This window comes from Taudactylus pleione, unplaced genomic scaffold (assembly GCF_031769625.1).
Source record: "Taudactylus pleione unplaced genomic scaffold, aTauple2 ptg000021l, whole genome shotgun sequence".
In the NCBI taxonomy this organism is placed as follows: domain Eukaryota; kingdom Metazoa; phylum Chordata; class Amphibia; order Anura; family Myobatrachidae; genus Taudactylus; species Taudactylus pleione.
The window spans coordinates 8,826,695-8,844,193 of record NW_028284423.1 but is presented as its reverse complement, the minus strand read 5'-3'; the positions used below and the strand labels follow the sequence as shown (position 1 = coordinate 8,844,193).

General features: G+C 40.9%; 1 protein-coding gene across 1 annotated transcript in view; it reads left to right on the top strand.

The window, feature by feature from the left end:
- The window catches only part of SMAD1 (SMAD family member 1), a 53,570-nt gene extending 43,652 nt beyond the window's left edge, over positions 1–9,918 (top strand). The window contains exons 5-7 of the mRNA XM_088448433.1: positions 4,990–5,211; positions 5,875–6,131; positions 8,542–9,918. Coding sequence (XP_088304559.1) covers positions 4,990–5,211; positions 5,875–6,131; positions 8,542–8,685 — 623 coding nt within the window. The 3' untranslated portion in view covers positions 8,686–9,918. The remainder of the gene's footprint in view (positions 1–4,989; positions 5,212–5,874; positions 6,132–8,541) is intronic.
- The last annotated feature ends 7,581 nt before the right edge of the window (positions 9,919–17,499 follow it).

The window sequence follows — 17,499 nt, the reverse complement described above, 5'->3', positions numbered from 1 at the left end:
CCGGGTTGAGGCTCTGTGTGAACGGCTCCCAACAAAATAACCCGGGTCGATTTACCGGGCAATCTTACTCTGGTTGAGAGCAGGGTTGAAAACGGGTTGTTCCTGGGTCATGAGGCAGTGTAAACGGGTGCTACCCTGCTTATTTGACCTGGCTAGCTCTGAAAGATGCTGATTGGAGCTTCTGGGGCACTGGCAGATGATGTAATTTGTCAGTGCCCTGCAGAGAGATGCACATGAAGCCATCGCTTGCCTGCCTAACCTCCTGCACCACAGCAGCCTGACCAGCAGCCACAAAAGCAGGCAGGCACACAGCTTGCCACAGCCAGAACTGCTGCCTGCACCACAGCCTGACCAGCAGCCACAAACGCAGGCTGACACACAGCTTGCCACAGCCAGAACAGCAGTCTGCACCACAGCCTGACCAGCAGCCACAAACGCAGGCTGATATACAGCCTGCCACAGCCAGAACTGCAGCCTGCCACAGCCAGAACAGCAACCTGTAGCAATGCTGTAATCAGTCCCCACCCCTCTCTTTTGTTGCCTTTTGTGACCATCTTTGTCAGACCTTAAAACAGACCATTTTTAATGACTTCTATAGAGAAAAGCAGGGATTACCCGGGTTCAGTGTAAACTGGGCAAACCCGGGAATAACCCGGGTCGAGTTGCAGTGTAAACGGGGTGTGAAGCAGAGTTCGACCTGGGATTGACCAGTGTTTAAATTCCAGGGCCGGACCCGGGATTTTGGTGTAAAAGGGGTATAAATAAGCACGTAAATATAGGTGACATATTTCTAGAAAGCGGCATTTTCACTGGCTACTAAACTCTTGAGGTAAAATGTAATTTGTTTAAATACTTGATGATAAAGTACATCCTGGCAGTACTGTCATAATTGCCATACCAACTATTTCCCTGTTTACATAACACTGTACAAGTAATGAGCTAAATACAAATCCTACTGCTCCTCCTTTTCCTGTCAGAGCTGCACAAATATGCACTGCAAACATTTTAACAAGCTGATGCATTATGGTTTTTTTTTTGCTTTTTCCCCCTTCCTTCCTGTTTTCTCTCGCTTGAATCCTTAACATCTCTGCCATGTATACACTTGCCTTAGCCCGGCAAACTGCATGTGAAAATGCATAAGTGAACATGTTCATCCACCAATCGCACAGTGAGCTCCCATACTTATCACTGGACTTCTACCAGAGAAGTAACATATTATGAATGCAACTGGGCAAGGGTTTTGGATATGCACCCTCTTTAGATAGTGAAACTGTTTAATGGGCTTAAGAGCTACAGTCTGTTTCCCATTGGTTTTCTGTTTGTCCCTTTTTTTTTGCTTTGTTTTGTTTTAGGAACTTGTCCTGCTCTTCCCGTGGGAACAGTTGTTTTTTTTTTTTTTTTTTTTTTCTCTGTGCCTGAGAGCTCTTACTTCCCTTTCTTCACTAGCTGCTCAACACCCTGTGCACTGTACTTCGTTGCAGGTCATGTTTTTGGTACAAGATCACGTGTACAAAATACGAAGATAGAGTATATGTGTGTGTGTGTGTATATATATGTGTATATATATATATATATGTGTGTGTGTGTATGTATGTATATATATATATATATATATATATATATAATATATATATTTTTATACATACACACACACACACACACACACACACACACACACACACCGTGTTTCCCCGATAATGAGACCTACCCTTAATTTTGTAACCCGGTCCAAATTAAGCCCTACCCTGAAAATAAGACCTACCTGAATCTCATCTTGAGCTGGGAACGCTGCAGAGCCCAGCGTTCCCAGTCATGCAGTGCGCGGGTGTTTCATGACGTCACCCGCGCGCTGAAGATCCTGTGCGGCTGCGCCTGCTGGATCATGTTAGATCCAGTCAGCGCGCAAGTTAGAGCGACATCCTGGACGGCGGCGAGTCATGTAAGTGCACTGCAATAAGGGGCACTTCTGCAAGGGGGTGGCCTGCATAAGGGGCACTTCTACAAGGGGGCCTGCATAAGGGGCACTGCTGTCAATGATAATTAATATAAGACCTACCCCGAAAAAAAAAAAAAAAATATATATATATATATATATATATAATTTTTTTATTTTTTTTTTTGAACTGTGTGGGTCGAAAAGGGAGGCTTTCCCCATGCTTCTATATTCCTATCTGTAACACTTTCAAGTGTTAAGAATTTGTCCGTTGCTTAAAGCTTTTCAGTATGTTGCCAGTCTTAAATTGTCAATTTGTGAATATTAGTTATATCCGTGCCTAAACATTTGTAGATAATACCCTTCAGATTGGTACCAATTATTTATTCAAATTTAAAATGATGGAAAGTTGTGTTTTTTTTTTTTTGTTTTTTTTAGTAGATCATGATAAAATTTTTATATTGCTGATGGCGAACTCCCAAGTAAAGACAAAATACAGTAAAAGGTTACTTACCTGGACTGGTGTTCCGGCTCCCACCAATGTTTTGGGGTTAATAATGCTTTAATATATTCAGTATTGCTCCAGCAGGCACTGTAGTGTTGGGTAACTTGCTTCATGTCTGAAATGACCAGATTTGCAGAAGCTAGGAGCTTGCCACAGGCGCCAATGTACTCTCCTTGGTACCCCTGTCTCCCAACAGATAGTATGTCATTTGTCAGTAACCATGAAAACAGGGCAAGGAGAATGTTAGAGCACCTACTGGATGTCCTGTGTGCTCATCTCTAGCTAAGGAACCTGCGGGGACTAAGTTTTGCTTTAGACAGTAATACATTTGTATTTTGAGAGGATTTTTTTTTTTTGTTGTTAAAGTATGAATTAAGCTGCATGTTGCTGCCAAGATGTAGCTTATTTTCACTTTCTGAAAGATTGATTTCTGTTTTTATCCCCTCTGTCTGTCTAACCTTATTCGAAAGGATTTTGGTTCTACAATGCCTGGCCAAAATGTTTTGCCAGCTTAAGTTGTTGACCTCCTCCTCCTTTTAGTTCAGTGAATTTTCCTTTTAGCTGCCCTAATATGTACATCTCTATTTGCTGTCTTACAGTGTAGCTTTATTGAGCATGGGGGTCGTTTTGAGGCCACAAATGCTGTTATGTTGGGCCAGATGCCCAATACCATTACAAATATTGCATCGTGTGCAGACTCAGGCTTTTCTTTAATAAAAATGGACTCCTCCTCTATGGTGGTTTGGCTCCTTGGATGCTTACATTCTATTAAGTGTCCCCTTTGCAGAACAGTAATACTAAATCCCAGTCCCAACTGTTCTGCCAGAGATTTGTTGGTCCTGGGAGATGTAATGTAACAAGCTGCATCCTGTAGGTAGAAGTGGGTGATTTCCATTGTTGGCCTTTGCTGGGAACAGACACATCGCACCTGCTCTGCATGACTTACAGCAAAGGTAAGGAAGTGGTGTGAGATATCTGTGAGAGAGGGATGATTCATCCCAGAAGAATTGCCAGCTGGCAGGGTTTCTTACAAAGTTTGAGAAAGCTGTAGCCTTGATGGTTACTGGTATCTGATGTGTGAAAGTTAAGTAACCCTTTCTCTATAACAAAAACTCATTTTAATTATGCCTGTAATGGGGGTGCTTCACAAAGCAGCATAATGTGAGGAGTTGGTTGTCTCAGGCCTTTGGCTTTGATGTGGTTAGCGATGCCAGCTGCCTGAAGAGCGTGTATGGTTTGGGGGTGGGGAATGTTTTGTCTATAAAGAATCTGACCACCATATTGAATTGCTGCTGGAACAGGAATCCACTGGCATGGTTAGGACATTGCAACTGGATTCATATTGAGACCTATTGTGTATATTGTACTGTGTGAGTATTATGTATATGTTGCATAGAAGTTATTTGTGCTATTTTGCAAGCTCAATTGTGAGTACTGTGCCAAAGCTTTTGTATTGTCATGGAATATGGACAGGGCAGAACTGTAAAGGTGTAGCTATAGACTACTCACTTAAGTGGATACCTGATTAAATGCATATTTGTGTGTTTGGTCCCTAAAAGACAGCTGAACTTCATTAATATCAAATCTGCATTTATCATAAGTTTTGACCAGGTATGGTGGCAAATGTGAGACACAGGTTATGTGGGCAGAATGACAAGTAGTGGCTAGTCTGAACTTGTAGAACAATGTTCTGAATTCGTTTTGGGTCAAATGTTCTGAAGCAAAAGCTGTTCCTGAAATATTCCTAGTCTGATGTGGGTACCCGGACTATTTGTGCACTCCTGCTCCTCTTGTTCATAATGAAGGGATTAGTTTGCCCCTGCTTACCCAGTTCCTTGTACCCTTTAAATGTAGATGGCAGCTTGTTCTCCAGTCAAGAAGCGCATTGTAGTGTTCATTCTAGCACCTGTCTTAACCAGTGCAGTCCCCCTTTCCTGCCTGGGGTGTTGCATTCTGCTCTGGTGCTTTTAGCACTCTGGTCTGTATATCAAGTTTGTTGCATCAGCTGAATGTGCTAGAAGCACCAGAACAGAGACACCCAAGGCAGGAAAGGGACTGCACTGGTTATGATAGGTGCTGGGTGCTAGAATAAACACTATATTATGTGTTTTTGCAACACTACAATGAAGTGCCATGGTCCGTTCAGCGAAATGTTTCCTACTCTCGGTCTCTGTGACATACCCAGCATAAGAAATCATGCCTTTGCATTATTACACCACTGTAGATGTGGCTTTATCTGCCAGAATGTATTGGCCAGGTATTTTTAACCTTCTGTGTATATTGTTGTATAGATTTGTTTACAATAGTAGCTGTTTTTACTACACAAATGTTAAACAGCTGACACCGGTTTCTTCATTAGCTAAACACAATCATTAGCTTTTTTAATGTTATGGGGGTTTTTTTTGTGTGTGCTAACATGTTATGAAATTAACTATTGTTTCCATTGAGGATTTATTACCAAAAGTGATGTGCTAAAACAATAGTGCATGTATATTGCATGTGTATTCATTGGGCCCTATAGTAAGTGATGATTTCCATATTTCTTTTGCAGATGTTCAAGCTGTTGCTTATGAGGAGCCAAAACACTGGTGTTCTATTGTCTATTATGAGCTGAACAACAGAGTGGGAGAAGCGTTCCATGCCTCCTCCACTAGTGTGTTGGTGGATGGCTTCACTGATCCTTCAAACAACAGGAACAGATTTTGCCTGGGGCTCTTGTCCAATGTTAACCGCAACTCTACTATTGAGAACACTAGGCGGCATATTGGGAAAGGTAATTACTACACTGGAACATAACTTTATAGTGTTTGCGCTTCCACTACTGAGCCCATTATTGTGGTGTGTTTTTGCGATCAGTAGCTGCATATTAAGCCCTAAAACATTAGTGTCCAAGGCTGCTAAATTGTTGGTAAAGATTTAAATGCCGGCTTACTGTGCAGATTGTGGTGGGTTTTTTTTTTTTTTTCATTGGTACCTTCCATAATAACAAAACCTTTTGTCGGTTGTGTTTACATGGAGCATGTTCTGTAGTCTGTGCTGCCTGGTGGTTTTTGCACTGGCAGAAGGGATCTATCTTAGTAGTCGTTCTGAAGCATCTATAGCGGGGGTTCCCAACCACGGTCCTCAAGGCACACTAACAGTCCAGGTTTTAAGGCCAGCCATAGCTGGGCACAGGTGACTTAATTAGTACCTCCAGTTATTTTGATTTATTTATCTGTACTTAAGCCTGGATATCACTAAAACCAGGACTGTTAGTGTGCCTTGAGGACCGTGGTTGGGAATCATTGTTCTATAGCTTCAGGTCTACCCCACAAAGTTTTGGTATGCTTTAACCGGTTAAAGCATATTTTGAAACGGATGTTCATATATTGTTCAAGTGTTCTTTCACAAAAATACGATGTGGTTTCTACAGTCTAAATAAACTTCTGTCTCCTAGGTGTTCACTTGTACTATGTTGGGGGTGAAGTGTATGCAGAGTGTCTGAGTGACAGCAGCATTTTTGTTCAGAGTCGAAATTGTAATTATCACCACGGATTTCACCCAACCACAGTCTGTAAAATTCCCAGTGGCTGTAGCCTGAAGATCTTTAATAACCAGGAATTTGCCCAGCTTCTGGCCCAGTCTGTGAACCATGGTTTTGAGACAGTCTATGAATTAACAAAGATGTGCACTATCCGGATGAGTTTTGTCAAGGTAACATGCAGCATTGCTTGCTAGTGACTGATGTATTTGTTCAAGATCTGAGGCTTTGCTTTCCACCTAGTGAACTGGGGTGTGGGGTGGCTTTACTGTTACTGTATTTCTGATAGATGGCCTATTATATTATATTATACAGTACATACAAATTAAGGATGACATTTAAAACCATTTGCAGGTTTCTAATAAGCAAAGTTGGTCTTTGCAGCTAAAGTCCCAGATTTTGTTAAATTTGGTAGACTTCCCCTGTTTTATGATATTGTAGACTGGTAGCTCTGTTCATTCCCATTATAAGATAGAAGATCTTCCTGGAGGCTTCAAATCCTTGGTCATATACAAAATTAAGTAGCTGTGCAGGATCAGATATTAACCATCAGAAGGAGATCCCTACACAATGAGGTGCAGTGTGTATTGAACTAGATTGTTTCTGGATAATCTTTACCTTTTAGCGCAATGTTACCCATATGGTGATTATTCCATTACAGGACCATCCCTTCAACAGGAAATGAGTCCTAAAATGAGGACCTTGTTGCCACCATTCTCCAAGTAAAAGTGTGAGAATGTACCACGCGATAAACAAATCTGCCACACAATCTCTACATTGGCAGTCTTTTTATAGCTGTTTAGCAGTCTTTTATAGCTGTTTATTACTGGTAGTGGTTTTCAGTTGGGTCCTGGCCATGATTGCTGGTGACTATTAAGGACATATCCAGTTAGCCATGATGTTTATCCTGTAGCTAATTGTCGTCTTGGACGTATTAAAGTAGGTCCTGTATCCCCCACGCGTTAAGCCCAGAGGGTGCACACCACCTGGCAGCCTCAGGAGCTGCAAGGAAAAGTCAATGTTAAAATGCACCCTCTTGGATTTAACACCAAGGGAAACTGATACATTCTATGTAAAATACGGCATCTATGGGATACAGAGCGGGGACTATTCAGAATAATTGAATAGCTCAGTTGTGGAACCCAGAGCTTTTCCCTACATGGTAAGCCCTGTGCACTTACTCCAGGCAATTGTAGACCAGTTTGAGCCTTCAGTCATTCTTGCAGGTCTCACCTGGTTAAAATGTCATATGTGACATAAAATTCCCTTGTTCTTGGCACTTCATAATGTAACTTTAGAAATGTGTGAGAAGCAGCTGATAACTATACTTAGGAATGAGTGTAGTTGTACTGATTACTTGAAAGATCTTAAATTGTTTAAAATATAACCAGTATCCTACCAAAAGGTTGGGAAATGTAAATTTCTTCTGTGCTCCTATTCTGAATATGCTGGGTATTATTCCATATATTTTGACTCCGTATGTAGATTTTGTTTGAGATCCTTGTATAAATCTTTATGTACAGATGTGTCCTCATGTACAGTGGCTTCAGTCGCACCAAACAGCCCTTCTCTGCGCACCAGGTCCCTGTTGCTCTGAGCATCTTTCCGCCCTATGTGCATTCTATTCGCAGAAATAAAACAGTGACAAAACTACTTTGCTAGATTTCACTGATCAACTTGAGCTGCATCATTTATATATCTGTATGTGAATCTGCGTACCAAGTGGTACGATGCTGCTGCTATTTTTTTCTTTTTCTCCATGTCAAACTCCATTGTGCTTAATCTGCGACTTTGTACGTGTTTCAAACAAATTCCTGTGCGTTTTAAAAAAGTCACAGCCCAGCTTCTCTAGTACACTGTAGGGTGTTTTGCCGAGATGTGAATTAGACTCAATGTAAAGAGAGACTATACCTTTCGTAGTGGCTCAGTTGCGCTGGCAGTTTTGCGCTGTTTGGCGTGTTGAGGCTAGGTGGATGAAGACACATCTGTAAAAGTGTGTATAGTGCAGAGGTTTGCTCTGACTGAATTTGAAAAGTCCAGAGGACAATAACCTGCACTCATTTCGCACACCATTTTAAACAACTTTTTTGTATTGTGATGCGGGAATGTTAATCGTGGTGTAAATGATACAGGTTTGTAATCCAGTGTCTTAACTCGAAGGGTTTTTTGTTGGTTCATTTGGAGAGGGTGTTGGCGATTGCATTTTGATTATTACCAGTTATTTATATAGCGCACATATTCCGCAGCGCTTTAAAGAGAATATCTTACCATTCACATCAGTCCCTGCCCCAGTGGAGCTTACAATCTATATTCCCTACCACATGCTCACAAACCTACACATTATGGACAATTTTGTGGGCCAATTAACCTACCAGTATATTTTTGGAATGTGGGAGGAAACCCACACAAGCACAGGGAGAAAATACAAACTCCACACCGTTAGGGCCGTAGTGGGGATCTAACCCATGACCTCAGTGTTGTGAGACAGTAATGCTAACCATTACACAGTCTGTGCTGCCCCATTTTGATGCCGTTGCCTTTTTATTTTGCCAGATTTTAACAAACCATTTCTTTATATTGTAGGGTTGGGGTGCAGAGTATCATCGCCAAGATGTTACTAGCACCCCCTGCTGGATTGAGATTCACCTGCATGGTCCACTTCAGTGGCTGGATAAAGTACTTACTCAGATGGGTTCCCCCCATAATCCCATCTCCTCTGTCTCCTAATTGGAAGTGGACATTTCTGGATGGGATGTTATGGAGCCATGCATGTACTTGAAGGATGTATGCGCCAGACACACATACTGGCAAAGGAGGCTTTTTTTTTTTTTTACATTTGGGAGCCTCTAATACTTGATGTTTGTGACCAACTTTTAACATGAAAAGGGGAAGAGGATCCCTAATGAGACAGACATGGCTAAACCTTCACAGCAGCTAATGCAATTTTTTTTTTTTTAATGGATTTAGAGTTCACGGTATAGCATTGTAATTTAAAACCGTGCTGTGTAAAGTATTAACTAAAGCAGATTTTCCTCCTGGCTGTATACTAGACATGGGTTTTGTACAAACAAAGCTGATCTAGATTGGTGACCTTATCAGCACCTGGTATTTCCATACTGGAAATATTCAAGTAAAAATTATCATTGGCTTTCAGCTACATTAAAACACAATTGCATAGTAGTTGTCCATGAAATGAACTTAGATTGTGTGCTGGCCAATCTGTCATAAAGATGTTAGGAGATGCTCCTTGCTATTTGTACAGTGTTTTTATATATATATTATCCCCCCCCCCTGCCGCCGCTCCCTTTCCTTTTATTAGGATGCATAAAGAATAGTTAAGGCAAAATAGGTGGTTTTGATGTTTCGAAGAGGTTCAATAGTGTAAGAAATTCTAACATTTGAGCACATCATAGAGGGCTTTTTATGGCCGCCTATGTCCTGCACCCTTTCTTTTTACACTTGATGCAGTCGGAGTATCTCTGCAAATTGCAGGTCTGAAACACTTTGTTCATTTTAAGACTTTTTCCTCTTTGACGTACCAGCCAATGTTCCTTGTCTTTTTAATAAACGCCTATCTAAATATGCTTCACTGTCTGCTGAAGGACTTGCAATGTAATGGCACTCTGCCATTGTATTGTAACACTTGCAGTGTCCTAGATCTCCGCTTTAAATTCTAATGGGAGGGAGGACTAAAATATTGCAGCTCCTCTAGTACCTAACAGCCCGAAAAAAACTGCTGAGCTTAGAAATTGGATTAATTAGAAATGACGACAAAATCCAAGGTTTACTCACTTGCAGACTTGTTTCCCTTTTTTTTATGATGTTTCTTTTTTGTACAATTTCAGTTTTTCTTTTATATTCACAGTTAAGCTGTAGTACTTCTCATAAGTACTTTTATTCCAAATCTAGTGGACAGTCTCTACTAGAAGTTTAAATAAACGTTATAAACATTATTGCTTACCTGTGTGAATCTTGTTTTTTTTTTTTTTTTGTGTAAAATCATTAAAAAAACCATGTTCAGCGGAATATAATTATAAACTGCAGCAAATTTACCATATTAGAATAGTTTCCTCATATATTCCCACCTTAAGCCAATTAAATTTCATACAGAACTGGTTGTGATATGAATTGTCCTATGTATAATCTAACAGCTAGTAACAAGACACCACCTGCTTCCATTTTGGAGCACAAACCTCTAAATTGTAGAACAAAACATTCGCTGTGCCGTATGTATCGCACCCACAAATTGAAAATTTGTGGCTAATTGTAAATTTGCTTTTAGAATTGCTTTATTTTTTTGCTTTCCATTCTTAGCGCTTTTTGTTTCATAATGACCATCTTAGAAGCTGTTAAATTGAGCAATCAAATACGGTTTTATGGTAGTAACAGGAAGTAGATGGCTCCAGGCGTGCAGGAAGATGTCTTATTCCAAAAGTTACTGCCATACTTCAGCACCCATGTTTAAAAGGTGTTCATCTAGGGTCCAGATACTTTAGGCCGGATTCAATTAAACGTGAAAAGCCGCGTTTTGGCTAACGCTTTGATAAGTGTTCAGATGTGCAAACTCTTCGCACAAAACTGCTTATCGTGCAATCCTGTTGCCAAAGATTTTGCATGTGCAAAAACTCCATAGACAAAAACCAGCAAACTGTTTTCACCATCTCAGAGCAGGTGAAAAAAATCAGCAAAATCACTATTTTTGATTAAAAATGTGGGGACTTGGGGCCTGATTCAGCTTTGGGAATAGAGAAATGGCAAGTAACGCTGAACCTGGACAAACCATGTTGCTATGCAAGGGGTGTAAATACATATTTTATTTTTTTTGCATGCAGGGTAAATACTGGCTGCTTTTGAATGTAGCCCACAAATACTGCACAGCTTTATTACACCGCACTTTAGATGTCGGTTTGGACACTCCCCTCCCAAATCTAAATATCTCTGCACATTTTAAATCTGCCTCACCTGCAGTGCAGCATGGTTTCTCCAAGATGCTCATTTATTTGCTATATCTCACTCTATTTCCAAAGCTGAATCGGGGCCTTGGTTCAGAACCCTTTGGATAATTAGGCAAAAAAAAATTATTTAACTTCCCCCGAATGTCATTTTTGGGGTGAAAATGTAAGTGTTTGAAAATGGGTTAAAAGTACTGGTATTTGCGGCTGTATGGATGGGACAGGTGTTTTAAACATTGTAGGTTTTTTTTTTGGTTTTTTTAAAGTGCACTTTTAAGACACCAATATACTTGTACCCCTAATTTAACTGCAGTCATTATTTTCTCCAAAAAATATCACTTTCTATAATTTTTTCCACACTTATATGCAGTATAACAGCCATCTGACACAATTTAAAAACCCCAAATTCTTTTATTGGGTCCACTAATACATTTCTATATTGATTTCCAATGTCGTTTAGGCTTTTTCCCCCAGGCTGCTTCTCCCAAAATATGCTGTACTTTTGGCAGGTTTCACCATGCGCAGTTTTAGCGTCTCTTGTAACAGGATAGCGCGAAAAACGGGAGCGTGGGTAGACAAGACTCAAATATCGCACCAAAACAAGTGAATTGTGCGAAATCTTAGAGGTTACGTTTTCACGACTACATTGAATCCTGTCCTTAGTCTGCCAGATCGGAATAATGTAATGTAATAGGATGAGTTTGCTCTGCCGACCTTCCTGGACGAAGTGATCTTATATATTTCTCCTGGGATTTTCTTTTCTACAATCCTGCATGCTACTGTTGCTGACAACTTTTACTAGCGCTATTTGGCCGCAACCAATCATGTATTTGGAAATCTGCCAAATGTACTTGAAGGTGGTCAGGTTGCTTTGATGTGTGGGTCCTATGCATGCAGGGGGTGTGGTTGTAGCAGCCAAAATGTTTCGAGCCCCCCCCCCCTTCTTGCATTAGATACTACAGGGTTCATTCGAGCCCTACCCTGAGCTGTTTGGGATTCTCAACACAGACTTCACCTTTATTTGCTCAGGAGCAAAGAAGGAAAACAAACACTGGACCCCCAGGAATGGCGGCTCAAACACCAGCATCCATCCCTGTAGAACATCTGCATATCGCAGTTATCTCTGGACCAGTAGGATAAGTGTCACATTTATTTTCTTCACATTCATTTGAAAGGAGCATACTATAGAGCAGCACTGGGCAGAACCAATTCAATCCCTAAACCTTCAGGCCCTGTAGTACACGTGCAGTTGGCTAGAGGGGGAGAGGTGTGAGGCTCAGATTGGTCACTAAATGGCAGCTAGTCAAAAAAAAAAATTGCTGCTGCCCAGCACATTTCAGCTTGAAATTTAAAAGGCAATGCTTTTAATAGAAAAACATAGGGTGTTGTGCTATTAAAAGAATCATCCTTTTCATTTTTGTCTTAAACACGCCAAGAGCTGTCGCCTTGTACATAAACCACACACTGAGAATCCATCGTTTGCCTACTCAGCTGTGTACATAAAGCCTGCGTGGTTAACCATAGATCTCAAATTTTGATTGATCAGTCCATAATATGTACTTCCTGTCTTCAGTAGATCACTAGAGGTGCTTCATAACCCAGGCAAGCCTCCCTTTGTTTTGTTTTTTTGTTTTTATTGCTGAGGAATAGCTGCAAGTTCTTAACCCATTACTTATTCCCTGAAAAAGGCCTTTTATTATAACCCTGTAATTTTACATCTTTTAGTTCTCTAGCAGATTACAGCCTACCTTTTGTAACATTTTAGGTTATTCACTGGACTTCCATACATTTCAACAAAAGCTGAATAAATGGATGTTCTAAAACTTATGACTTTGTATATACAGTCAGGTGCATAAATATTGGGACATTGACAGAATTTTCATATTTTGGCCTCTATTCACCACCACAATGGCTTTAAAATGAAACAAACAAGATGTCCTTTAACTGCAGACTTTCAGATTTAATTTGAGGGTAATTACATCCAAATCAGGTGAACGGTGTAGGAATTACAACGGTTTCTATATGTGCCTCCCACTTTTTAAGGGGCCAAAAGTAATGGGACTATCAACTCAAAAGCTATTTCATGGACATGGTGTGGGCTATTCCCTCGTTATTTCATTATCAATTAAGCAGATAAAAGGTCTGGAGTTGATTCTAGGTGTGACATTTGCATTTGGAATCAGTTGCTGTCGACTCTCAATATGAGATCCAAAGAGCTGTCACTATCAGTGAAGCAAGCCATCATTAGGCTGAAAAATCAAAACAAACCCATCAGAGTTAGCAAAAACATTAGGTGTGGCCAAATCAACGGTTTGTAACATTCTTAAAAAAGAACGCATCGGAGAGCTCAGCAACAGCAAAAGACCCGGAAGACCACGGAAAACAACTGTGGTGGATGACAGAAGAATTATTTCCCTGGTGAAAAAAAACCCCTTCACAACAGTTGGCCAAATCAAGAACAATCTCCAGGAGGTGTCAAAGTCAACAATCAAGAGAAGACTTCACAAGAGTGAATATAGAGGGTTCACCACATGATGTAAACCATTGGTCAGCCTCAAAAACAGGAAGACCAGATAAGAGTTTGCCAAACAACATCTAAAGCCAATACAGTTCTGGAACAACATCCTATGGACAGATGAGACAAAGATCAACTTGTACCAGAGTGATGGGAAGAGAAGAGTATGGAGAAGGAAAGGAACTGCTCATGATCCAAAACATACCACCTCATTAGTTAAGCATGATGGTGGTAGTGTCATGGCGTGAGCATGTATGGCTGCCAATGGAACTGGTTCCCTTGTATTTATTGATGATGTGACTGCTGACAAAAGCAGCAGAATGAATTCTGAAGTGTTTCGGGCAATATTATATGCTCATATTCAGTCAAATGCTTCAGAACTCATTGGACGGCGCTTCACAGTGCAGATGGACAATGACCCGAAGCAAACTGCAAAAGCAACCAGAGTTTTTTCAAAACTGAAGGGAAAATGCCCCAAGAACAAGCAGGAACTGAAGACATTTGCAGTAGAGGCCTGGCAGAGAATCACCAGGGATTGAAACCCAGCGTCTGGTGATGTCTATGCATTCCAGACTTCAGGCTGTAATTGCCTGCAAAGGATTTGCAACAAAGTATTAAAAAGTGAAAGCTAGACTTAGGATTGTTTTAGTTTGTCCCATTACTTTTGGCACCTTAAAAAGTGGGAGGCACATATAGAAACCATTGTAATTCCTACACCGTTCACCTGATTTGGATGCAATTACCCTCAAATTAAATCTGAAAGTCTGCAGTTAAATCACATCTTGCTTGTTTCATTTCAAAGCCATTGTGGTGGTGAATAGAGGCCAAAATATGAAAACTCTGTCAATGTCCCAATATTTATGCACCTGACTGTATGTACATATATAATGTACTAGCTGAAGTACCCAGTGTTGCCTGGGTTTAAGTCTTCAAGTTAAGTGTGGTGTTTGGGTTTTTTTTTTTGGTGTGTGTGTGTGTGTGTGTGTGTGTGTGTGATTTCATCTAAAGCCGTACAGTGGAAGGCTCAGAACAGTCTCCCCGGGTCTAAGTTCTGACCAGCGTATATCAACGGGAGGTCCGACCTGGACTCCAACACCCCTAAAACCTGTCCGGGATCCAACTGGACTACCTTGCGTTGGTTTCATACCAGTCGGTGCAGGTGTGTCTGAATGCTTAACTGGACAGAGACAAATAAACAGACCGCCGAATTTTATATATGATTATATAATATTGACTATAGCCAAAACCTGAGAATATATGCATAAAAATGACAAAAATATAAATATTGAGAGAGAGGGATTTAACAGAACTTTTTAACAATAGTTCTTAACCCCCTTTGCTGCTAAAGGTGTTTTCTCGCTTGTGCTGAGGTAATTTTTTCACATTGCGTTTAAATTTTAATTAATCATGGATAACTTGTATTTTATCCAATATAGGGGCATATTCAACTAGACGCGAAAAGTCCTGTACTTTTCGCATGTCAGACTTTACGCTGTCACTGCTGGCTTTCCATGCAAAAAAGTATTGCGCGCCCATGCTTATCCCCGTATTCAATTAGAAATCGGCTAAAATGGCACCAGGCGAAACTGAAAACGGGCTGAATTCCCCAAATCTGACCACTTTTCACTTTATACCTCCCAAAAGATGCACTAACATTGGGGATCATGTTAGATGCCCCCGAATAGCCCTGCTGAAGTTATTTGGGGTACTTAAATGCTCATTAGCATCTTTGCACAAGTGGTGAAGAATAGAATTTTAGGAATAAATTTAATTTTTTTGGGGGTGAAACTAGCCCCAGCAAATTTGGGGTACATGAAAATGGGTGCAAGCATGGTTAAAAATCGCAAAAGTGAGGTTTTGAAAAACGCACCTTCAGCCAAGCACCTGCAATAAAAAAATAAAAAAACTCCCCCATACTTGCAGACCCCCCCCCCCCCCCCCAAGTCTATTTTGCTAGTTTGTAAGTTTGTACCCCAACTTTGTACTTTGCCCCCTTTTACAAAGTAATTTTTTGGGGTGTTTATTTTTTTGACAGCTTACCTTTGGTTTCCCCACCTTTGCAATTCTGCACTTTTTTTTTCGACAGCTATTCATAGGTGAAACTTTTTGGCCGGGTACATTTCATCAAGTTTCCACACCAGCGAAAAGGCTCCACAATTGAATACGGTGATAAGTTTCCGCTGGCGAAATGTCACCGGCGAAACACTTTTTTGCTGCTAATTGAATCTGGCCCATAATGGTATACAATATAGTCTTTAAGGGTTTTCAATTTATATTTGCATCTGATTTCAGTTGAATATATGTTGTATTAGGTGGGCACTTACAGAGGTGGGGGGGAGCGGGTACTAATGGCCTGGGCTTGCTAGAGGGGCACTGGGATCAGCACCCTTCGACACTACTACCCCCCCCCCCCCCCCTTACATCACAGCAGTCCAGCACACACTGCTGCGAGCTGGGCTGCACTGGGAGGTTTGTGTGACGGTGCTTCTTAGCAGCCGCGAGCAATCTCCTATGCCTGTGGGGGGTACCGATCAATCTGGTTGCAATCCCATAGGTTATGCGGCAGGCTGAGGGGTGCTCACTGCAGCCCCAGCCCTTGCCAGCGCGTGGTGCTGCAAAAGTTTTTTTTTTTTTTTACACCTATAGGGATGTGGCCATGCCTCCTGCAACTAGGCCACACCCTTTTTTTTTTTTTTAAACCGTGCCACGGTGCGGACCTGGGTACTTGTTCAGCACCATAGTTTTGTTAGCTTGCTCCTCAGGAAACCGGTGTAGTATAAGACAGGCATAAAGGGCCCAAAGGGGCAATTCATTGGTAGGTGCCCATGAACTGTTTCTTTGTTCCTCACCTAGATCCCAATCAGTCTTTTAATCACACATACTGTGCGAAAATGATCTATGGTAGGAAGTATACTGTAGACCATAAGTGCCACTAAGATGAGAAGTTATGTGATGATTAAATACTCTGTAAAGTGCTATGTAATGTGTGCATTAAATATGTTCATAAATCCGAACATGATACACTTGTTAACAGCTATATCAATATTGAATTGTGTGGTGAAGAAAAGCGCCTTCAGTGTGCTAATAAGTATCTATAATACCAAGTTATTTAGTGAAGAAAATGTCTATTCAAAATGTTCCAAGGGGATCTGTGTTGCAAACTTCTGCGGTATCTTCCTATGATTTCTCCTCAGAGTATATCCCAAAGGAAACCAATGTATAAACAAAAGAAACATACTTAATTATCAGTATTACACTATAAGTGCTCACACACAGAAAATGTGTACCCAATCTATATGTGAACAGCACTCCAGTCGTGCTCAGGAATATAAAGCTCCAGCACCTTAGATATAAATGCCTCGTACCAAATATAAGAGGTTAAGTGCAGATAAAAGACATCTGTCTCTGATCCCGTTCAATCTTTATTTTTCCTTCACCCAGAAGATGGGTAAAAGCTTTTGGAATTAACTATTATGGGTAGGGAGAAAATAAATACTACTTCATTCCTGTAAATGGCAAAATATTTCCTGAAATCAATAACACTCCTAATGTTTAACATGTTATGGATATCAATGGGTTTTTATTTTAACTACTTGTTGACTATCCAATGTAAGTCCATGTTGAAAGAAGCGAGTCCTTAATGTTTCATTAAACTACAGATCTGTAATTGGTGGGCATACCCCTCTGCCAATCTGATTTGGATTCTGAGAAATAATGCATCTCCTGGGAACAGTTGATTTGGTCCCTGGCAATTAGCTGCACATAACATTCTAAAGGTGCCTACACACAGCGATGTGCTCACGTTCTCACAATGTGTACGATTTCCCCCTGAACTCTCCCCGGGAGCTCCCTGGCAGTCGTGGACACGATTTGGTCTGAAAGCTGCCACTTGGCACACAATCTATTGCGTCTCCTAAACTATCCAGTGCATCGTGACTTAAATTTTCAGATCTTCCCTACAGCACGGCAGATCTGAAGATGCGATGTGCGACCTGCGGGGATGCGCATCGTGATCGGGGACTCATGATTTGGACATATTTTACACACACTGTCGTTCCGATGCGTCGGAATTGG